This window comes from Calliphora vicina, chromosome 1 (assembly GCF_958450345.1).
Source record: "Calliphora vicina chromosome 1, idCalVici1.1, whole genome shotgun sequence".
NCBI classification, from domain to species: domain Eukaryota; kingdom Metazoa; phylum Arthropoda; class Insecta; order Diptera; family Calliphoridae; genus Calliphora; species Calliphora vicina.
The window spans coordinates 148,928,162-148,954,525 of record NC_088780.1 but is presented as its reverse complement, the minus strand read 5'-3'; the positions used below and the strand labels follow the sequence as shown (position 1 = coordinate 148,954,525).

Here is a 26,364-nt window from a genome sequence, read left to right as displayed (position 1 = left end):
CCACTGGACCGCGAAAAGAAAAAAGATTTGTGAATGCACTTTTCATTTATTGACATACGGAATTCTAATTATACAAATACTGAATTATTTATATGAGACACGGGACAGGATGTCGTGATCACACTCATTGAGTTGTGTGGTAATTCCATAAATTGTTTGAGATTTTCACAATATAAATTTTCGATCCTTATAGATCGGGAATTCTGTTCAACTCTGATCTACGTCTGTGATAATTAAGATACCCATTTATTACATCCATATATCGGTCCACATAATATAATCGTCTTCATATAAATAATCATTTAAAATTTGTTACTTAAATAAAAGAGGAAATAAACAAGTTTTATAAAATCAACATACATACATTAATTAAAGTTGCTTCTGTAATGCTTAAATAACATTTGAACTTCTGAAAGCTGTTGTTTTTTTTTTATTTAATTTTGCTTCAAAGCTAAGAAAGTCGGTCATTTGTTGGCATTAAAACAATGTTAATTTGTCATCATAGAATTTCACTACAAATGTGTTGATGTAATAAATAACGTTCAGTAAGCTGCAAATGGCAAAAGAACAACAGCAATAAAGGAAAACTATGCCGCACTGATGTTACTGCGGTTTCTTTTAGTTTTTTAATTAGGAACGCACACAAAGTTTGCACTCGAAAAACCAACGGCAAACAACAACCAAAAATACAAGTGTATTTACACGAAGAAGGGTCTGACTGACATACACTCATAGACACGGACAGACGAACTGACTGTCTGACTAATGAGCAATGACATGGACTGACAACAATATTACTTAAGGGGCATGCCAATTTAAATTTAGTTAAAGTCGTAGTAGAACGAGCCGCATAAATTAGGTTAATTAAAATTTACAAGTTCTGATGGCAAAAAACAAATAATAATATATGGTATGTACACTCAAGCAAATAATTTTATTATTAAATTTTATGGAATTTATATGATTTATATGTAAAAAGTCTGATTCTGTTGGTATCAAAATAATGGTGTTTTTGAGTTACTTTTATATATCTTGAATGCATATAAATATTATGGTTTTTACACAAAATTTAGGAATTATTTAATTATGTACTTTCGACAAGCTTTCTGGGGATATACCGGTTATCATATTTAAATAAAGTCAGAAATTGACTCTGGGGAGTCAATGTCAAAAACGGCCAGCCTATACTAAAACCATAATTGTTTTCTATATACTGTCAGATTGCCAGGTCCTGCAGCTGACATACAGCTCACACCATCAAAGACCCACAGCCATGTTTTACGGTAGTACTAAAATTTTGTAAATGTAAAGACTTTGCATAAACTTATACATATATATACACTTAAATTACACTTTACAATGTAAATACAGTTAATGCTAATTCTAACAGCGCCTATGATAAACTGACTACCGATTGCAACCGCTGCCACTATTTATACAGCGTCATCTTTCTTCTAGTAGCTTCAAGAATGATCTTAACGAACAAAACTACAATATTCGAATTCTAGAGCTTTTGGCAGCTTCAATGTTAATGTTAAAACAATGCTAATAACTGCGTGCTATCAACATTGTTAACTCTCCTTTACTCGCAACAGATTTAATTGACAGGCAAAACAATTTTTATTGTAAATTTTTTGAAACACTCTAAATTTTAAGCTATTTTTTGATAAAAATATATTTTTACTGCATTTTTTTTTTAAATACTTTGAATTTAATATTGTTTTTATGTTTTCGAAATAAAAAGAGATTATTTTCAAACGCGCATTTTTTTATTGATATCAATTTGATACATTGTGACTAGTTTCGATTGAAAATGATAGCGACTAACGGAGGGTTAATAAGTAGAAGCTTCTACTGATGGAAATGTTTGTAAATATGATGAATGTTGCAAGCAGCCGTTACAGACCGATAAATTCAAATCACTAATGCAAATTCGTAACAATATGTATAAAAACGATGTAAAAAACATCATGTTTTACCCTCGTTTCAATGCATATTTATTTAAATAGTTAGTAAAAATGGCTAGATTCAAGATTTGCGAAAATTTAAAAACCAAAATAGCTTTGATATTTTTACAAATAAAGCTTGAGTGTCTGTAATTCTTAATCATTCTATAGTTTTATTTGTATAATATCTTTAGTTTTTCTAAAGCCTTTTGGGAAAAGGTTTCCTGATGATCTAGCCTAAGCAACCAGTGAAATGCGCATAGGAACTAGATTATCCTCCAACAATAAATTTCAGTGAATTTATCAATAAAATTAAGAATTTATCATACAAAATTTTACCAAAATAAAAACGATTTTAATGCCACATTAAAGCAAAAAACTATTTGTGATAAATATTCAATTAATAAATCAGCAGTTGCAAAAATTTTAAAAAATTTCGTGAGACAGATACTGTACAACTCATATATGGGATGAAGACATCGTAACACTACTCTAAGACAAGATAATTTAATTGCAAAGGAGTTTAAGAAAGTCCCAAAAATTACTGCCGCGATAAAGCGTCTTATTTCAAAAAACTGGACAGCTCGTATACAATTTGCCAAGAAATATTTAAACTGATCGAGACAAAAGTGGAATACTGTTCTCTTTTTGGACGAATCCAATTACAATTTAGATGCAGCGATGGGATATCATGTGTAAAACGGTCGAATGTAAAGATATTGGCACCTAACTACACAAGTAAGACAGTCAAGTTTGGCGAGGGCAATATTATCGTATAGGCCTGTCTTTCAGGGCAGCTATTGGTCCAATTCATATCATAAAATATACTATGACTGGAATTGGATACATATCCATTTTAAACGATGTTATGTATCTATACGCTGAGGTAAATATGCCTCTAGTTTGAAGATTCCATCACGACAATGGTCGATAGACTGGATGGGTGTCTCGATAGACTAGGCGTTATTGTGCTGGACTATCAATCTGAGTGTTGCGGGTTCGATTCCTGCCAGAGGCTCTTGGTGTATCTGCAGACAAGCAAAAACCTTCACCATGAGTGCCAAGGGTATATATAAGTTTGTCATTCCATTTATAATTTCTACATTTTTCATTTGCGACCCCACAAAGTATATATATTCTGGATCGTTATAGATAGCGGAGTCGATATAGCCATATCCGTCTGTATATTGTAACTTACATACATGATTCATACATCAATATATCAGATATATAACCGGTTCGGTTGCTATTTAAAATCGAGAAAATCGAAATGACTGAGATATCTAGGACAACCTTGATTTTTGCCTTATTTTTTATCTATATCTGGATTACTCATTCATTAATATAGACAATATCGATATCTAATGACAGATATTTCAAAGTCCTCTGCAACGACGTATATTAGTAAGTTGGACCTACAATAGACCAAAATCGGGAAAAATAGTTTTTATCCCGATTTTTTTTCACCAAAAAAAATTCTTATAGATTTAAAAAAAAATTAAAAAAAATCTTTTTGAAAAAAAAATTAAATTTTGTTACCAAAAATTATTTAAAAATTTTATTTTAAAGTACTACAATTTGTTATATAAAATTCGGGATAGCCAATAAAACTTCATATTAATTAAATACTAAAAAAAATAAAAATTTCATAAGAATTTTGTTCGATTAGGTAAATATTTGGAAAAGTTTCCATTGTATTGTTAACCACTGTATTTTAACCTAAATCCATATTTTACTCGAAGGCATTTTTTTAAGTGTAGATAAAAGTAAAAAGGAAAGGAACAATATTGTTGTCATTATTAAATGTTGAATAGTTTTTTTTTTAATATTAAAACGAAATGTTCCTAGTAAAATTAATTTGGGAATTTTGCCAAATTACAATAAAATAGAAACAACTCTTGATATTAATGTGTGTATAAGTGGAGTAAAAAGGAGTGCCAGTGCCAATGTATTTTGGAACGTGTGTGCGTTTACAAAAAGGATTTCATATACTTAATATACATATTATAAACTTATCTAATTTTTGTCCTACTGACCCACATTTTAAAAATATTTATTTATCATCTCATATTTCTTTTGTTTATGCGAATGTTATTTATTATTAATATTGTATGTATGTTTGTTTGTATGTATAGAAATTTATAAGTATTTATTTACATACATATGTATGAATATATCTACAAAGTTCCATTATAGTTTGTTTATGCAAAAGTATCTGTGATATTTGATACATATACCAGACATACTAGTACATTCATTATAATATTCACTAACACGTGCCTAATAAAATATTTATTAATTTATATGTTTGTATATATGAACATAAATAATTGTGTATTACATACAAACAACAATAAATAATAATGATAATACAATAAATATTAAGAGTAAATAATATGTATGCATGCATGTTTGTATTTAATAATGTATATTTATGTTCTACATACTTACATACATATGTATGTTTATGTAATTATGTGCATTTTCTAAATCATTATTTGGCATAAAACTATTGCTAGATAAACATTACATCTTAACAAATGTGCTACATTATTGGAATATGTGAGACAATATTATTTTATGATCTTACTGCCAAAATACATAAAAACTTACTTATTTTATTCGAAATTTATAGTTATTTAACAATACTTAAGAGTCATTACACTATATAAAATGTAATAAATCTTTATAGATACCTAAAACACACGCACAAGTATTGTGCGATTTTCCGATTTTAGGTATTTAAAATTTCCTGGACTATAATATTCTGAACAGATTTAACTTAAAATTAATAACAGTAAGGAAATTGGTAAAATATGGCCAAAAAAATTGTTTTTCTCGAAAATCGCAAAATTTAAATCGCAGTTACGGAAAAACTATAGGGGATATTGTCATACTTTTTTCAAAAAATTTCTGAAATTTGTTTAGCATAATTTTTGAAAATTTTAAATTGGAGTTTTGAAACTGCCGTTAAAAAAAATATTTTTTTTTGGTTATACCTGCGAATAGGTTAACTGTATCATATGAAGATAAAAATTCTTATACAAGTAAATATGGATATATTTTAAGTAAAAATAAACTTTTGTTTTAATATTTCTCAAAATATGTTAATTTTGTTCCTACATTTCTTGTTCTAGTGGCCTGAGACATGTTAATGGCCTGGTGATTTTTTAATAACTTTAACATTTTTTAACCAATTTTTGTCTTTTGTATCTTATTGGAATGACAATTACGTACACATTTCGATTCTTTTAAATTAAATTGCAAAAGTAATTATTTAATGGCAAAATTTTTACAAAAACTGAAAAAATTTAATTTTTGTCCCCTTGTAAATGCACCTCAAAACTAAATCGCAAGTCGGCACGGGTTGCAATCATGATAGAAAGACAAAATTTCATATTTAACTATAGTTTTATATATGTATATAAAAAAATATAGGGTACCCGTTCCAAAATTCCCCAAAAAATGTTGGGCTTATAAGGGACACTCTAATATGTATATTAAGCCCGGTCAATTTGTATGGAGGATGATCGTATTTATTTGAAAAATCTTGTTGTGGCCCAAAGCTTGTTGCAGAAGTAAAAGAAATAAATATACTTATACAGTGAGGCCTCGATTATCCGTGATTCGATTAACCGGCAACATCAATTAACCGGGAAAGAAAATTTAAATATTTTTGGATCGATTTAATTTTTTTGCATCGATTAACCGTAATTACCTCTATTATCCGGGATTATAAGCATAATTTTTTTCGATTATTTTTGAACAATCAATTTGAACAATGTGAATAAAACGAAAAAGGGGAATTCCCTCTATTGCATACGATGATTCGGAAGCATATACATATACAGTGAGGCCTCGTTTATCCGTGATTCGATTAACCAGCAACACCAATTATCCGGGAAAGAAAAACAAAATATTTTTGGATCGTTTTAATTTTTTTTGCATCGATTACCTCTATTATCCGGGATTATAAGCAACATTTTTTTCGATTATTTTTGAACAATCAACCACAAACAGACATTTTTTGGAAGTGTTTACTTGAGAGCATTTTGGCTTGCCATAATGGAAATTTCATTGAATGGTTCAAGGTCTCAATGGAGAGACTAACCACATTAGTTTGCGTTAATACTGCTGATACAAACACGTGCAAGGCATTAGTTATTGGAAAACGTGCTAAGTGCAAGGGCTTCAAAAATGTCCATGAGATTTCCGTAATGCCAATACAAAAGCTTGGGTAACACAGCAAATATTTTTAGAATGGTTTAACAATAATTTTGTTCCAGAAGTGAGAGAGAATTTTAAGAAAATCGGTCTAAAAGATGATAGTAAAATCATTTTGCTATTGGACAATATCCCAGCACATCCAGACGTGCAGGATTTCAATGCTGAAAACGTTATTGTACATTTTTTTCCACAATGGACGACTTTGATCCAACCGATGGATCAGGGTGCAATATGAAGCTTTAAATGTCATTATCAAAACTATATGTATTAAAAACCTACTCAAATTTGGTACTCAATTAACCGGGAAACCAGAATGCCCCCGGTCCCGACCATTACAGATAATCGAGGTCTCACTGTATATACGGATTAATAGTATTATACATTACCGAAACCGAACATCTTTAAAGACTGCTGAATAACCAAAAGTAGATTTTGCTGTTTATGAATGGTCCCGGAAGGAAAGATTTAAAGGAACTCCAATTTCTGGATTAACAGCGAAGAAAAGGCTAAAATATTTCACTCAAAATTAAATAAAAAAGCGACATTGTATTGACAAACTTAATGCAGCAGGAGAAAAATATTCAGCTGCTTATATAGCTGCTACAATTTTCGTGAAAAAATTAAATGAATTCATATCAATAAAAAAACTCACCAATGAGTTAATGGAGATAAAACATACATTTTTTTAAATTGTTTACCTGAGAGCAGTTTGCCTTAATGTTGAAAACGTTATGTGAAAGTTTGTCCAACAAATTGGACGATATTGATCCAACTGATGGATCAGGGTGCAATATAGAGCCGTAAATGTCATTATCGAAAAACTATATGTATTAAAAAACTACTTAAAATTTGTACTCAATTAACCGGGGAAATTGATTATCCAGAATGCTCCCGGTACCGACCATTACGGATAATCGAGGTCTCACTGTATTTAAAACACCCAAAATCGGAAGTGTTTTTTATAAGAGCTAATTATGGTCCGATAATTTGTGTTTACATCAGAGACCGAAAATAACGGGTTCACTTTCATTTCAATGGTAAATTCTTATTCGCAGCCATTTAAAATTAATTTTTTGTGATATATCACTGAGAGAGTGATTTATTCGAGAACATTTTAGGTTTGGAATTGAGAGAAACAGAAAAGAAACAAACACAAATAATCTGGATGAGTGATTTATAATTTATTTTTTTCGTAAAGGTCAGCTTGTGACTTTTATTTGCGAACATGAAAAATAAATGGCAAAAATGGATTTGATGCAAATCAACGCTTAAATATATATAATTTATCAAAAGATTAATAAAAATTCTCATTTCTGTTACTCAGACTTCATTACTTCATATTTATCATATTATTTCCATAATTTTTTAAAAAATTACTAATAATATGTTATTGTATGTAAATAAAAGAGAAAGTAACAGTTATTAAGAACAAGAATAATTGAATTGTTTATCTCACATCAAAACATTAAAAAACAACAAAAACAAATAAAAGACATACCAAACCATTTAAATAAAAATCATTTTATAACTGTTATTTTCAGTGATTTATTTTTATCACAAAAATATAAATTACAATTTGGGTTTTTTGCTATATGGACGAGTTATTTTCGATCTCTGGTTAAACAGCATCTCATAAAACATACAAAGCTAAATTTGATTCTGATTCAGTGATTTTCGGAAGTGGGCCTTATGTATGACCTAGGGGACTTATACGATCTTTACACAATTTTATAGTTAACTTTGTGGGGATACCGATATCATAAAGAAATTGTGGAAAATAATAAAATGTCCCAAAAATTATAAAATTAGCTTCAAAGCTATAAGTTGTATATACTTTGATTTCATAGTATAATGAGTGAGCCAAAAAAAAATCGTTTACTTGCATTAAGTTAAATAAAACCGTTCAATATAAAAATTCTCAAAAATATGTAAATTCATTCAAATATTGTACAAATTTATTAAATATTAATATTTAATAAATTTGTTCTCGGTATTTATAAATTTATCCACTTTATCCGGAAATCCTCCGGAAAAAGTTGCCAATAAACTATGTCTTAAAGACTATAGAAAAGGTGGTTAGTAAAGTAACCACTAAATCGCAAAGAGTTAAAAAGTTTTACTACCGATACTTTCACATCTGAAAAATTATGAAACTGTAGTATGTAATTAAAGTTCAAGAATTTTACGTTAGTAAGTCGACTTAATGTTCAAATAACTCAACTCAACTGCAGTTTAAGTACATACTATATGCATTAATATTTATATCAAAATTGTTATCGCACATGTATAGTTATATTTATTTACGGTGTTATCGAAAAAATCTCAAATATTTATATTTGACAAATAGGCAAGTGCATGTAATAACCATAAATAAATAGTAACTCGTAGATATTGCAAATACAGGGTGATCTTATAAGATATCATTTTAAATACACGAGCAAAAAGTACTTAATATTGTAAAGATTTTTAAATGTGTTATGATTATGTTTGTTGATAAACTCTTATTATTATAAATTATAATTTTAGAAAGTAAGATTTCTATTAGTCCTTCTATAATACAAAGTTAAATTCATCATGGCCAATTAAATCGTACAGCTTAATTTTCTATCAATAAAGAACCCTGTATTTAAAGAAAACATTTTTATAGAAATTTTATTCATTCTTTGTTTTTATATACTTCATCCGGTAGCTTCAATAATCACTAATGATTTTATTTCTTTGTTGGTTTCAGCATTTGTGAGTTTGAGTATCAAAGTATGTACTTATGTAAAATTATTCAAAGTCAGAAAAATAAAAAAGTAAAATATAAATTTCTATAGACCTTCTGAGAAGAAGAGTGTGTACAGCACCATACATATGTATGTACGTCCGGCATTTCCACACACAACTTTTAGTAGTAGTATCTACAACCGCAACACAAAACTCATGGACATTTCAATATTTTTCAATACGAGTAACTAACTCTACCTACCTACACTATACTACTTGTTTTCACAACTTAATATAAAAAAAAGAAATAAAAATAATAAAAAACAATTCCATATGTAAAATACACAGGAACTCCTTACCATCTACATACATACTGCAATATAGTACATACATATATATATAATATACACAGATACTTATGTACATACATAGTTATGTACATACTTGTCCATTAAAAGAATACCCGTGAAGTACATTTGTACCCCAATGGCATGAAGTATGTATGTATTTTAAAGTGACTTTAAAAAAAAATTATTTATATTTAAATGAATGAAATTGTGTATTTATAAAATAATACCGCCAAGAATATTAAATAATGAATCAATTCTTCTTTTTTATTACTATTTATTTATAAACTATTTACTTCTATAGTCTTTCTTGCGAGTAAAACAAAATAAATAAAAAACTCCGCTTAAAGAAAAAGAGTTTCATTTTGATACTCATACTCGTACTTATCTGACTGAAAGAATTCAAAATTTCTAAAATATTGTTTATTTAATTTAGGAGGGGGTCTTCAAACAGCGACCCTTAAATGGCATACGAAAATTAGTTGGAATTTTAATTTGAACACATGTTTATAAAAAATAAACAAACAATTATTTAAATTCTCGGAGTGTGAGTAGTGGCGGAAATAACAAACATTAGCAAATACCAAAACTCTTGATTTTTTCTATTTTTATTTATTTCTTCTTTTATAGGTATATATTACTGTGAATAGGTTCTAAAATTAATTTATTTTAAACTAAAAATAAATATTTGTATATTCGAACGTATCAATTACTGCGTTATATTGTTATCCCAGTTGGTAAATTCAATCTTTTGCCAAACATTTCTAAATGTGAAAAATTATCACATTAAATGGGATTTGTTTTAAATTTTCCTTTTTTAATACAGTAGTTGCAAAAGAAAGAATTTAGAAAAAAATTAAAGTTTTGTCCACCTTTATTGCGGCCCTTAACCAAACCGCACCGTTGCACAGTTGCGCCATTTGAGTTTTTTCGTTGCAAAAATCATAAATTTTGAACCAAATGAGAAATTTGTGAAAAAATATATTTTATGGGAAGTATAATAAAATATTTTTTTAAAATTTTTGATTTTTTATGTATCTTTATCAATAGTTATTTTTTTATTTTCCATCAAAGTTGAGAAATATTGTAAAAATGTATAGTTGGTAAATATCGTTTGGAACCAGGTCTTTTTCCAAAATTTTACCTCCTGTCGAAAATGGGGCAAGGACGGGCAGCAGGAAATTTTTGCATTAGGTAAAAGAATAATCAAAGAACTTATTTGGAAAATATGGCAAATATAGAAATTGGTAGTTTTTTTATTTTCGATTTACATGGACAAATACAAAGCAAACAGTACAATTTTTTATTCTTTTCTTAATAAATAGATCTATCAATAGAATCAAAAATAATGACGATCCGTTACATAGTTTTCGATATATTTTATCTGAAAGCGGACCAAATTACCTAAAAATGGTCTGTTTTTATTGAAAACTGAAAATCGGTCAACTTTGAAGGGCTATATCTTCTGAACCAAAAAGTAATAAGAGTAGCATATTTGAAATCGTTGGACAATTTACTGTAAAATAGGTTTATTTATTTTATTTAATAGGAAATTTTTGATTTTTGCAATCTCACTTGTTCTACGGGCATCACTGTGTCCGCAAGTTCACGTCGTTCCTACAAGGAGCATAGGGCCTCAATAAAATGAACATCTCGCTATTTTGAGCTAATGCTTTCACTTCAGCCCAACTCTTGCCACTGATATTTACTTCGGCCTTAATTTGTCTTCCTCCTTTTTCTGTTCCATTGTTGGTACCAGTCTATAGCAATTCTAGTGATGTCGTTAGTCTGCCATCTAAGGGTGTGGCCGATCCAACGCCATTTTCGTCTCCATATTTTAATCGCAAGGATTTGTTAGCTTGTTCTTACCCTCTCCTTTCAGAATATGATTTTGCGAAAATAGCGGTTCACAAATAAGTACATACTTGCATTTTTCTTATATCGTTTTCTATAGCGTTCCAAGTTGCGCAGCCGTACAGAAGGGTAGATTTTACATTGGCATTGAATATTTCAATTTTCGTACGCAGAGATAAAGAGGGTGATTTTCAAATAGGTTTTAGGCGGCCGAATGTTTGACGTGACTCAAGCTACAAGCTCTACAAGCAATTTTTCGATGTCCTCAGCCGATCCCAAGATAGCAGAATTTCCTGACATCTTACATTAGACTTGCATCTATTGCAAAAACATCTCTGCAGGTTGCATTAATACGTAAAGTTTTTGCCTTCATGACATTTATTTTCAATCCTTCTGATTCCGCTGCCAGCTTTACGCTTCGTAAGTTCGTCGCGAGATCTGAGTAGCTGTGAGCCAGTAGACAAATGTCGTCTGCATAATCAAGATCGTTAAGTCGACCCTGCAATCCCCAAAAAAGCTATAGATAATATTAATTTCAACTTTCAACCACGATTGCTTCTTAAATATGATTTTAGCACTTTATTTATTTCAAGATTACTAAATATTCATATTGTTAAAATGTAGTATTCATTTCACAATAAAATGTTATTACAATTTTATTACTTTATTATTCACATAAATATAATTGAGTAATAATTTTAACCCTGACCTGACAGTTTGAACCTCCAGCTACTCCATAATAAAGTTATAAAACAAGGAAACTGTTGCAAGACTGATGACAGTTTCATGCGTACGCATGGATGTATGTATTAACATGTTCTCCCTATAAATAAATACATACATATGTATGTAGATATAAATTTGTACATAATGCACTGTGATATGTGTATGAATGGCATTAAACATAAATCAATTTAAATTGAAACAATAAAAAACTGAATGCATTTAATATCACGTACTTAACACCAACCCACCACAACAAATCGGCCCATCCAACCAAGCAACCAACCAACAACCCCAAATGGGAAAAAAAACACTAAAAATATCTTTATACGATTATCTACTAATACTACTCTTTTCTGTTCATCTAAGTAAATATGAACAAACGAACAATGAACATTTGTCATGTTCAACATAATCAGCTTAAATAGTGAAAATTCCCAAATGAATGAAGACAACAATAGCAACTGTTGGAATCAGCATCATCAGCAACTGCGGCATGGACAATCAAGGGTGCAACTAAAAAAACACACAAAGATTTTTAAAATAAAATTGAAAAAAAAAAGTGCAGCGAAAAACTTTTGAATGAATAAGTTGGAGCGTATTGATTGTATTTAATAGAATTTTCAGAGAGTGGGAGAACAAAATAGACTTCCGCTTTACATGGGGGTTCAAAAATGACGGGAACGTGTTTGATGGTGGATGAGTTAAAGGCAATTAAATGTAAAAGCTTAATTTTCAGAGAATAATGGAATTGAACAATAGTTTAAATTAAATGAGTTTCACATTCAAAACGAATTTATGTATAACTTGTGCACACTAGCATAAAGTAGGAATGCAATACTCATATATCATTAGTTTCTTTATTTAGATTTTCAGCATATTCCATATTTCTTTATTTAGATTTTCAGCATATACAAAATCTTTCATAATTCAAAATTTAAAGCTATCAAAATGAAGCCATTATATTTTGTGTAGTGTAAACAGTCTATTTGTTAAATACTTCATTTCACTTTACACAACAGACAGACAGCCAGATTGCAAAGTTTGAACAACCCTAAAATTGCGTTTAAAATAATAGAAAAAAAAGGGAAAAAGTTAAAATTGGTTTAAAGTAAATCCCTTTTACCACAAAATCGTTTTTTCCAAATTCCAAGCCATAGAAGCAAAATAAAGAAATGTTGAATAAAAAGCTAACGAAGCGAGTACAACTTGTGCCACAAATGTGACAACATAGATCAACATTTATCCAGTATGTTTGAATAAAATGTGCAAATTGTACAATGTCAAAACCCCGAGGCATAATGTGACATACCACAGTCACAGTCACATAGAAGGCAAGTCACTCAGCAGTCAAGATGACATGGAAGGCAATGTGTGTGTGTGTACGAGTATTCCAGCGGGAAATATATGCAGTGAAGCGGCCTTCTTAAATGCCTTAATTTGGAGACAAAGGCACACCCGTGTCATTGAGTACAAAGCTTTGTTACGTGTTAGATGGCTGATAGAAGGTCAACTTTTATGAAGATTTTGCCATTTGTATGCCTCGTAGAATGTCTAATAAACGATTACTGTAGAAGCTTTCAGAGCGAAGAGGAGGAGGATACTGTGACCCACCTATTCTGCCTTTGCCCGGCTCTGGACAACATGCGTATACTTGAAAGCTTCCTCTCCTTCTCGTCGAATGAGGGAAATGTTGTTTACTTCTTGGGTATCACAACGGAATCAGCATTATGAATGAACCCAAGAGAGCTGTTTGAAGAGTGGCTGTCCACGGAATCTCCTAATAAAGAACAGAAAAGGAAAGCCTAATTGAAGGTATGCTGAAGGAAACCTTTCAAAATGGCTATAAGGGACAATATTCTTAATGAATTCAGTATTCACTTTAAACAAGGGCATTATTTTTTTTTTTATTTATTTATTTAAATTCAAAACCAAGCCCATTGCCAAATATGGCTTATATTCTACCCAACAACAATAATACTTTTAACAGGGCATTAAGGGCATTAAATCACCTGTGCATTTTTATAGAAGTATAAAAAACAAACTACATCACGCGACTTTACAATACAACATTTTATTAAAGACTAAACTTGATTTAAGAAGGAGGAGTAAATTCCTATAAGAACATCTTTTGGTATATACGTCTTTTATAAGGCCTACAAAGTGAAGCCCTATCTATTTTACCCGCTGTGATGTAAAACGTGCAGTTGTATAATGATACTGAAGAACTAAAGTTGTTTTAACAGATGATGTTGATGATGACGATGACTAAAAAATGTTTTGGATTTGGGTGTGTGACAACTAACCCAACTAATCAAACATTGGTAAAATGGCAAATAGTCTAGAACACAATTGTTCTAAATGCATTAGTTAGTCACACATGTGCAAACAAGGTTTGTGGGTATGTACATTGTTGCTATTATATGCTTTCAACTTTAATTTTACAATTTTATCATGAGGACATATTTACTTATGTTTTATGTGACAAAATCACCTGGCACTCTCCATCATTTCATTGATAACATATGGAAACACTAAAGAAACTAATTAAATTTTGCTAGTAATGACAAATTGGCTATGAAATTTAAAAAAAAAATTTTCCACTACAGTTCCATTTTATAACTGAATTAATAAAAACCAATAAATATCCATAATCATGAACAACATATTTAGATAGAGAGAAGTATCGAAATAAAATCGATTAAACAGAAAGGAGGAGTTTTTTTTTTTTTAATTTGGAAATTATTCGAGTTTAATTTGATCGAATAAGTTTCCAATGTATTTCAACTTCGTATAAGGCTCTTAGGCAGGGTCACGCTTGGCAAATATTTGCTCAAAAAACCGTAACCACTTTCTTTAGCACAAATTTGTTTGACGTGTTTACTCTTACAAGTGTTTTGTAAGATCAAACAGCATCAAATAAAATAAAACTAAATTTTTTGTTTTGAATCATCCTAAAATATGTTTTTAAAATAAATCAAAGAATTCGAATGTAATTTATTTAGTGGTTACGTCTTTTTCATCAAATATTTGTCATGTGTGACCCTACCTTTAGTTTATTCACAACACCAATAAAGTTTGAACAACGAATGTCTAACATTTTTATGAAAATCAATAAAAACCAAACACAGCCTCGATGCACGAACATTAATCGGCTTTTTACACAAACACAACACCAACGCCAATAAATTCTCAGAAATGAGTTCAAAATAAACAGTAGCCAGTCTTGAGGATTTATAAGGCTTTTGAACAAATTGCGTTTGGAGATAATTTCCTTGGCGATATTTAAAGTATCTTTGGGATTTAATGGGTATAACATATTTAGAACAACGTAGTTTATAAAGAAAACAAGTAAGAAAGTTTGGTAGGTTAAGCCCAACCATGTGATACCCTACACTAAGTAAATTAGCAAAAACATTTTTCGTTTAAAATTTCAGTAACTTATTTTCGCGAATGATTTTCGGAAGTGGGCCTTATATGGGATCTATGACTAATTACGGTCCGATCATCATACAATTAGGTGACATGAGTTCCATATATATAAAACTTATTTGGAGTGAAATTTGTGTAGATATCGATATAAATTTAACATTTATGACCGATAAAGTCCAATTTCGGGAAGACATTTGTATGAGGGCTAGGTTTTTGGGCCGAACAAATTATATATGCCAAATTTATTCGCAATATCTTAAAAATTGGGACCTGTACTTTGCGCACAAGGTTTACATGACCAGCCAGCCAGACAGACAGACGGACAGATTCTGAGCATATTGATATACTTTAAGGTGGTATACAGTGGTGTAGAGTATAAATACCAATATCTGTAACATATTTCATATATATAGAATGGAAAATAGAGATTTTTAATGAGATTGAAAGTTTTTGACATTATATCTGCATTTCTTTGGCATTTATATTGAATATTATAAAATTGTTCGATCCAAAACAATATTTACATGTTAGCTCCAAATATTCGGATGACAATTCTATTGTAAACAGAATGAAAGAAAAAGTATTTGACAATTACTTTTATCGAATCAATTGTTATTCAAAACTAGCTTCGCTCGGTAGCTTTTTACTAATGTTAGTTCTTCAAGTTTCTCCAAAAAATGTCTCTTAAGAAAAATGAGAAGTGAAAAGGAGACAATATATTAAAAAATTAAAATTTCCGAATTTTTTAAATTTCGAATCTAATTTAAAAAAAATCAGCCAAATCGTTCCAGCCGTTCTCACGTGATTCCATTACATACATGGACCATTTCATTTTTATATATGGGGGATTTCATGTCAAGTGAACGAACTTTTGAAATCGTTGTCTTAATTTTATTCTGTGAATAATCAAACTGTTGGATTTTGTAAATAGGCATGAGGACAATTAATAAATAAATACATTCTTTTGAAAATATAAAAGTTTCCCTCGAAATCCTCATATGTACGAACTCGTAAATCTCCATCAACGTTTTGATATGCCTGTGGACACATTTACATTATGTATTTGTTTCTTTTATTTGTTGTTGCTATTGTTATTGTTGTTCTTGTATCATTGTTGAAGTTAAAGTTGTTGGTTGTAATTGTCGTATAGTATTTTCATTGTCATTTCATTTTATCATACATTTGACTTACGTTTTCATTTGTTTTTATTCTTGTCGCTGATGATGTTTTAGCTTTTTGTTTTCTTTTCATGGCATTTATTTTCCATCTCAACTCTACCCGTACCATCATCTTCATCATCATCATCGTCTAATTCTTCATTTGTTTTCTTTTCGGTTCAAATTGGAGCGCAACTGGCTGCTGTTCGAGAAGAGTGTCATGTGTTTATTCAAGAGAATTGATGTTTTTAGTTGGTTGATTTGTGTGATTTCTTTGGGTTTTATGTTTTTTCTGTGTTGTCATTTCTTTTGCTTATTCTTATGTTTATTCAAGTGATAAATTGGCAAACAAAAACAAAATATAAATAAAATAAGACATCATAATGATGCTGGGGATAGATAGATGCAAAAACATAAAAAACAAGAGAAATTTTAAATACATAGGTACTGACAAAGAATATGGATATAAAGAATGCGCATTATGTAGAAGTAAAATTTCTTATGGCCGGTTTTAACTTTACGACCATTACGACGCTCTCACCAAAATCTTTTTTAAAAATCATTTCTTGATTAGGGGGGGAAGACAGAAGGAAAATAAACACAAACAAAGAGCGTAACAATGTGTTGCCTCATCGTACGTTTGTACGATTATGTATGTTATATGAATATTTTTAAAAACAATTCTCCTGGCGGGAGGGAAGACAGAAGGAAAAGAAGCCAAAACAATGAGCGTAACAATGTGTGGCTCTCATCGTACGTATTTGTTTATGTCAGTATATTTGTATGTGTATATTCTTTGATCATTTTGGTTGCTGAAAAAAATAACTTCTTTTAGTATTTGAAAAATTTGTATTTCTGTCTAAAAGAACTTTGAACAACAATTTAAAAATATTAATATTCTTTAAATAAAAAAAACTGTTCTATAAAAAAATAAATTTTTCGAAAATTTTCTGTAAAAACTATAGACACATACATTCTACATTTTATTAGAAAATTTTTGATAAATTTTTAATTTCATTATTTTAACTTTTAAACAATTTTAATTAAAAAGATCTATAAATTATCCATTTTAATAAAAAATCTTTGACAAATTCTTTTTTATTATTTTACTTTTTTGATAATTTTTCTATTTTAATAGAAAATTTTTGAGAAATTTCCCTTTTTAATTGAAAATTTTTTGATACTTTTTTATTGTAATAGGTATAAATTTTTTGATAAATTTTCAATTTTAATGGTAAATTATTGATGAATTTTCTATTTACTTAAATGTAAAATTATTGATCAATTTTATATTTTAACAATTTTTGATAAATTTTATATTTTAATGGAAAAGTTTTGATAAATTTTAATAGAAAATTTTTGAAAAATTTTCTTTTTTAATGGAAATTTTCTTTTTGATGCAAAATTTTTGATAAATTTTCTACTTTAATTTTCCATTTAATGGAAAGTTTTTGATGAATTTTCTATTTAAATGAAAAATTTTTAATAATTTTTTATTTTAATAGAAAATTTTTGATAAATTTTTTATTTTAAAAAATGTTCATTTTAATGCAAACTTTTTGATGAATTTTTTATTTAAATGGAAATTTTTTGATAAATTTTCTATTTAAAGAATTTTTTTGATAATTCATTATTTTAAAAGAACATTTTTGATAAATTTTCCATTTTAATGGAAACTTTTTGATAAATTTTCTATTTTCTTAAATGGAAAATTTTTGATAATTTTTTATTTTAATAGAAAATGTTCTATTTTATATATTTTTTTTGATAAATTCATTATTTTAATAGAAAATTGTTGAAAAATTTTCTTCTTTAATAGAACAATTTTTGATAATTTTTTTATTTTAATAGAAAATTTTCTGCTTCAATGGAAATCTTTGAAAAATTGTTTATTTATCAACAATCCTTTTTTTAAAAAAGTGTTCAAAACACATAAAGGCTTATTAAAGTAAAAAAATGGAGTTTTTAAAAAAATTAAAGTAAATAAAAAAATTCATTTTTTTTTAAACATAGTTTTGATAGAGATTTTTTTTATAAAAAATAAAAAAAAATTATTTTAGAAATACAGTACGGGCTCGATTTGTGCAACTACCTATTATTGCAACTGACCGATTAGCGCAACAGCCTATTTTTTAACATTACAGTCTTTATAACTGCAACTTTTTTCAAAAAAAAAGTCGTGATAAGTGCAACTTTAATTTTTTTATTTCAAATAAAACATTATTTAGAACTTATTTTTTGTTCTCTTTTCATTTTATTCCCTTTTTTCTTTAAATATAAAATTTTTATACTGAATACTGGGAAATTTTAATTTTGACTTTGTTTATTATTTTATGAAATTTTGCCTTAAATTTGATATCAAATATTTTTTTGAGTTATTTATTAATTTTATTGTATTATTTGAACTTTTTCTTTTTAATTAAAATAATTGATTACTTAATCATCAAGAAAAGTGCATGTTTTTGGTAAAAATATATCAAAATAGTACTATATTTGGTGGTCGGTTATTGCAACATTTTGAAGATTGCAACCAGCCCGATTTCCTTTCGGTTGCGCAAATCGAGCCCGTACTGTATATTCATTTTTAAGTTTGTTTTTTTTTAATTAATTATTATTTGTGTTTTTAGAAAAAAAATGGAGTTTTTAAAAAAATTAAAGTAAATAAAAAAAATTCATTTTTTTTAAAACATAGTTTTGATAGAGATTTTTTTTATAAAAAATGAAAAAAAATTATTTTAGAAATGTTTTCATTTTTAAGTTTGTTTTTTTTTCTTTTTTTTTTAATTATTATTTGTGTTTTAAGAAATAAAAATTTTAGTAATTAAAAGAGATTTTAGGAGATTGGAATATTTTTTTCTATACTGATTTACTAGTTGCATTTGTTTTTCGCAATTTGTGCAAAAGGGGGCTTCAACACTTTTACATTCTACATTTTTTGGGGAAAAACGAAACTCTAAGGTAAGATCTTCCGATTCCTCGTCATTTGCGTCCATGTTTTCAGTTGGAATGGCATCCGCCTTTAATTTTTTTCTCCCAACATATGTACTCGAAAAATGATTATCGCATATGTAAAGATTTTTATCGAAATCCTTCTCAGGAATTCGACATTTCTCCCGCCAAATTTGTCCTAGCATCCTGTCTGAAGAAGGAAATTTAAACATTTTTAAACCTTTAAATTGTCGTTTAGATTTTTGGCATGTTTTTATGCAACATTTTACGCCTGATGGCAAAGAATTTTTTTTTTTTTTATTCGCATCCATTGCGAAATATTTTGTATAAATTTTTATTACAAAATAATACAAATATTGTATAAATACTTATATTTAATAAATATATTAATGAAGCTAATAGTAAGACAAAAAATTTCATACATAAAAATGCATTAAAAAAAATATACATATGTATATAATTCATCTGCGTTCACAAAAGTTTAAAACATCCGCTATCACCCTTCTTTGTTAAAAGCTGACGACAGACTAAGTTTACAAAAAGAAATAAATATTTGATCAAGCAACGAAAATTATCAATGCATATACACACACGCATACTAAAGTATTCACAAATATACAGAAGTACGAACGATGAGAGCCACGAATTCTTACGCTCATTGTTTCTCTATCCTTTCCTTCTATCTTTCCCCCCGCATCATGAAATATTTTTGAAAAATATTCCAAATTATGTTAAAATGCACATTCTTTATACTTTATATTCTTTGGTACTGACCAAACAATAAAAAAGCAAGACTTTCACGTTTTTTTCTTTGCGATTAACCCTTTGTGGGAAAGGGGCCAAGACTATTAAAATAAAACGTTGGTAAAATAAATTGCTTAAACATGATCTATGTTAATAACATGGTGTGACATAGAAAATATGCTTCTAAGATGACCTTGTGTAGGTTGTAGGTTTTTTTTGGGTATTAATTTTTAACATTTAAAATTATGGTAAAATAATTTAGGTGAATAAGAACATAAGAACATTTAAAAAAATTTGATTTATTATGACACGGACGCATAGCTGCCAGATTTAACGATTTTTGGTTTCAAAAATAGCAATTTGACGATTTGACGATTTCTTTCTCGAATATGACGATTTTCTGCATTATGAAAATATGGTACTATTTTATGAAATAGGTAAAGAATTTTCTCATTTTGTTGGTGAATATTTAGATTTTGAATTTTGTCAATTAAAATTTTTAGATTTTAAACCAATTTTTGTAAATAAATTACTGAAATAAAACGAAAAAATTCTAATACAACTTTTTCTATCTTGACAAAATTTATTCAGAATATAATGACATTTCAATTGAAGCCGCCAAGCTCGAATTTATGCTTTAATCTCAGGCATTAATACCTTTCGAATTGACCACCTATTGCGTGGTGCTATATTTTAATGAAATTATCTTTAAAAAGTAATGTCAGAGATTGTTCTTTCGGGTCATAATAAAGATTTAGACATTAAATTCTATTTTATGTGTTTTATTTAAAAAAAACTTCTGAATGAAATCTTATATTATAATTAAATTTAGCTTTACTTTTTTATTTTAGTGATCCCTTATTTATAAACTTAAATTTTAAGAAATATTTTTTGATAAATGTAATATGTTTTCGTTCAGTTTTTAAATAGAAATTTTAAATTCCTGTTAGAAATCTTGACCTTTTTAATTTTCCGATTTTTTTGAAGTTTTCTAAAATTCAAAATGACGATTTTTTTCTTTTTTATCGGGATATTGACGATTTTTTCCCAAATTCATCTGGTAGCACGGACGCCATTTTGTGCTTGTTGAATACTCCACTACTTAAGCACGCTAAAACTATTCGCGTTAATCATTTCGCTCATTGCGAGCAATAGTTATGTTAGTTTAAAGTTAAAAATAAAGCTATACTGATTCTCATAGACGCATGATTAATATTATTTATTTATTACCACATCACAGTTATATTTATCATACGCTCTAAAACAAAATTTATACACAATACATACTTCATGTAAAGTGACAAAAATGGTGATTTTTTTAAATTTTTGTATGGGGAACCCCCCAGGGGATTGCAAGGGGTGTGCCACTAGCATGGGTGGGTCGGCTCTCCAAAGTTAGTGGGGGTCGGTCATACTTTTAGACTCGATTGGGGCACTTTAAATGGGTCAAAGTGGGATTTTTCAAAATTTGACCTTTGGGTCAAAATAAGAAACATCAGAATTCATGTATGGTATGGTTCCTTGGGCATAGTTTCTTATTTTGATCACTAGAGTACGATTTTCGGTGTCATTTGGTCGATTTTTAAATCGACCCGCCCTAATGTGGATATACTTATTAGCATTGGCAAAACAATGGAAACTTTTAAACATCTACAAGAAAAAAATAGGTATAAAACAAAACGAATAACTTTGTGAAATTGTTCAATTGTAAGATAGGCCGATGACTGGATATTAAGACAAAAATTATTATGCGAAGTCGCTTTTCGACATATACCACAGGTAAAACCTCTTCCGCATGTCCAAAGGCAGGATATTCATGACTTTTGTTAATTCTATTATTTCGATGTATAAAGCATACAAATTCGAATGATTTTCTTTTCCAATCGAATTAATTGTGGTTACAACTTTATTTTTGACCATTTCAAAAGTAAGTATCATGTAGAATTAACTATATCTATATTATTAAAAATATTCAAATATAATGATTTATAAAACTAAGTACGTACAGTTTATTGTTTATTCCAGCATGGGATTTTTATGAAATTTTAATACAACTGGAAGGTCTTTATTGTAAATAATAAAACTTTTATTTACTATATTTATCTCAAAGCAACACAAACCTTAGTGGGCAGATAAAATTATCGCCATAAAATACACTGACTATACGTATCTATAATGAGTGACCAAGAAAATTATATGAATCATAAAAAGTAATTATTAAAAGTGATTATAATAAGGGTAGTTGTTTAAACAGCATGTAAAAATATAAACAAATGTACATAAACAAACAAACAAACAGAAACAGTAGTAAAAACTATAAACAATTTAAATTATTAATGCAAATATTAAATTTCAAGATAAAAAAGAAGCTCATTAAATTATTATAGACTCTTGAAATATATATGATGTTAGTAGTGGTGATATACTACATATGGGAAAGACTAAATAAATACATATAAAAATTGGCAAAAAGTAGGAAAAAAATCGAAAAACATGTGCATCATTCAGCAAGATACACATTCGAAATGCAAACACTCTTGTAAAGAGAAAAAAAAAACGAACCAAAAAATGATTGTAAAAAATGTGTACGATGTTGAGTGCAAACAGTACAACACTATTTAATTCAGACCATAGCAAGATTCGTCTGAAATTAGAGTTTTGAAATATGGGTTTCAGTTATCATTTTCTGAATAACGTGAAATATCGATTATATAAATTAAAGGTAGATAGAAATTATGCCGAAACTGATTCGCTGCGCAAAAGGGTGAGATCTTTGTGCGCCTCCGAGCCAAAGTAAGTATCAAGGCAGTAAAAGCTTTTGGTCATTAATAGAGAAAAGGATAATAATGCTACTCTTTTAAGAGATGGCTACTCAATCACTGACCCGGTTCTTAAAGCTAACCTTCTGGCTGAATTATTTGCAAATAATTCGAACTTACCGGAAAGCAACCAACCACTACCCGAGCTCGAAAGAGTATCAGTTACTATGCCGAATATATTCTTTCGCGGACGCGCATTTGCCATTCTTATATATTCAATTATAGACCGAGCCTTTAACAAGATATTGTGACAATCTCTGAATGGGGTTGTGTGAATAGAGTCGATTTTAATGACACAAAGTATTCAGTGCGATGTCCGCCGGACATAACACTTCACTCTATCTGATATCCATACTATTTACACCACTAATATCCGGCCCAAAATGGAATACAACTCTCATGTGTGGGCCGTTGCTTCCAAGTTTATTTTGGAGTCTCTCGACCGCGTACAGAAGAGGGCGTAGGTGCTTATTGGTGACAGTAGAGTACACACCTCTATTGACTCACTGGAACATCGTCGCAATGTAGTTTGTATTTCACTGTTCTACCGATAATACAATGGTATGTGCTCTGCTGAAATTAGGGAACTTGTTCCCGAAACCCATAGTTTTGTACGCAACACACGTACCTCAGCAAGGGCTTATGAACACGTTGTCGACTGTACAGTGGATCACACATTACAGGGAAAAAAATTATTTTTTTACCCCTACAATGGTATGTGCTCTGCTGAAATTAGGGAACTTGTTCCCGAAACCCGTAGTTTTGTACGCAACACACGTACCTCAGCAAGGGCTTATGAACTCGTTGTCGACTGGACAGTGGATCACACATTAAAGGGAAAATTCTTTCTTTACCCCTACTGTCCGTATTTGGAATAATAAGAATTCCTCCAGAAGTCCTCCCTGTCACTTTCAATATAGGAAAATTCAAATCAAATGTCCACAAATACTAGTCCTCCATCCCATTACCTATTTTCCTAATTTCACCACAATGCAATGTATGAGTAGGGTCATCCCTGAGTGCTGGTAAAAAAAAATATGACAGTATTGAAATAAAATTCAACGTAAATAAGTCTTATGTTAGTAATAATTACACCACCAAATCTTGTAAAAATTGGTCCATAATTGAACATAGCGCCCATATAAGGCCCGCATCACTTTTACGTGAATAAATCTCTTATAAAAATGTATCTTATAAAATGTTATTGAAATAGACTCCACTCAAATAACTTTTATAAATACCTAAAAAATCCTACCAATTTTATGTCGATTGGTCCATAATTGATCATAGCTCCAATAAAAAGCCCACAAATTCATTAAAAATGTGGACTTTAATGGGTCTATTATGGATGTTAACCGAACTAAAGTTGCGTTGATAGCTTCCAAAATGGTTTGTAGATGGTATTTTCAACACCAAAACTTTAATACTTGCCAATTATAAAATGCAACCCTGTTTTTAAAAAAAGAAAATTTAATGTTAAATTCAGCTTTTCAAAGTATTGAATAGTATCGAGTACCCAAAAAAATTTATTGAGTATAGTATTGAGGAGTTAAAAGTCGGTTGGCAAAATTATAAAAAGCTGACGAAATAACGTTGGAAACCCTCTCTTTATACTCTGCTTTAGTTCATTATCAGTGACCATATTTTAGCACACTAATCTCGTCCACAAAATTAAATGTTTTTAATTTTTAGTATTCAAACGTCGAATTGCAGTTGCAAAAAAATAGGCTTTATCAACAATTTGTTATACAAATTAAATATTTGCTTAGTCGACTTGATGAATAAAATAAGGGAAAAAAATATGAATATTAAATTCCCATTTGTCATAATTTCATGGTTAGTTATCGTGCGCTATAAAATGCTTGTTTATTATAAACTATACTATATTGACAATAATGATGCCAATAATAATGACGATGTTTTTATTGTATTTCTTGTAAGAGAGATAGAGGAGAATCATCATCATGATACTTACCGACACCGTATTTGTTGTTTGATGGTATCCACATTTTGTTTATTTGTTGTTGTTCTTCTGTATTTCTATTAAAAATTATGTATGTGAAGTAATATTATTGTTGTTGTTTTCTATCAATTAAACAATGTGCAAAAGGTTACACATAAATTTTTTTTGTAATTACTGTTTAATAATTTATTTAACTCTAAAAGACTTCATTTCATATTCAATTTAGCTGACAGTTTTTCTTAATTTAAGGAAAAACTGTTATTTTTTACTTCAAAAAAAGACAAACTACATTTTTTGGTTGTTTCACCTTTTTTTTACACTATTTTAGCACTTTTACTTTTCACTTTACTTATATTATATACTACTACTACACGCCTTTTTTCTCTTACAATGAAATTTTTTCCTTATTTTTTTTTAATATTTTAGCAGACTTATTTTTTGTTTGTTTGAAAAATTCACTTTGATTTTGTTTTTAATTTATTTTTATTGCTTATTTAAGAATTTTGATTTTTTTATTTAATATAGAATTTGTTTGGTTTAATTTTAGCATTTTTGCATATATTTTTTTGATTTGTTTAGTGAGTTGCTAAAAATACTGTATTTATACAAATTTTTCACAACCGCTTCTGTCGTTTAGTTGACTATAACTACTGCGTTGCGCGAAACGCGCAAAATCGATAAATGAATGTCTTTTCTCCTTTAATTTTCCTATAAGGATTTAGTTATAGTTGTTGTTTTTTTGCGTTTTTCTTTCATTTATATTTCACTTTAGTTAGCAGTCGATTGCAGCAGTCAGCTTTTTTTCAGTTGTGTTCGTTGTCGTTTTTGTCGTTGTTGTTTTTGTCTCTGGTAATAAATAATATCTTTTGAACGTTGCTGTGCAGTTTAGCTGCTGCCGCTATTACAGCACACTTCCTCTTTTTCAGCTTGTTGTTATTGTTATTATTATTTTTATTCGTATTTCTTTGTTGTGTTTGTCGTTCCGTCTGCCTTCTTCCACTCCAACACTTTTAACTTCCTTTTTTTTTTGAACAAGAATCACTGATTTCTCATTGTATGTGAGTAAAATATTTATATTGCACTTGACAGAGTTGTGTATAATTTTTTATTACTAATTTGACTCCACACTAGCGCTTTCCACGTCTATACACCACGAGCTGAGAAATATAACTGATTGGGGAGCAGCAATATTTTGTTTATTGCCGTTTTTTTCATTCGTGGAAACAACAACATATAAGGGCAGCACAACTAATTCCAATTTGCCAAATGTCAAGTTAAGGAGAAATGTAAACAAAAAAGAATTCTAATAAGAAAAGAAAACCGTAAAAAACATTTGCAGGGTTGAGTTTTTAAGGATTATAATTATTATCATATCCGTTTTAACTTTTTTTATTATAAGGAAGAATGAAATATATACATATTTATAAGTAGCTAAAAAATAGAGTAAAAATGTAAATTAAAATAAATTATTTTTGTTATAATAGGTATATATTT

General features: G+C 29.0%; 1 protein-coding gene across 2 annotated transcripts in view; it reads right to left on the bottom strand.

Annotated features, from left to right (window-relative positions):
- Nucleotides 1-26,051, bottom strand: part of spg (dedicator of cytokinesis spg) — an 87,998-nt gene extending 61,947 nt beyond the window's left edge. For both annotated transcript variants that reach the window (XM_065516122.1, XM_065516123.1), the window contains exon 1: nucleotides 24,883-26,051. In XM_065516122.1, the coding sequence (XP_065372194.1) occupies nucleotides 24,883-24,916 (34 nt within the window). In that variant the 5' untranslated portion in view covers nucleotides 24,917-26,051. The remainder of the gene's footprint in view (nucleotides 1-24,882) is intronic.
- Between the last annotated feature and the right edge of the window lie 313 nt (nucleotides 26,052-26,364).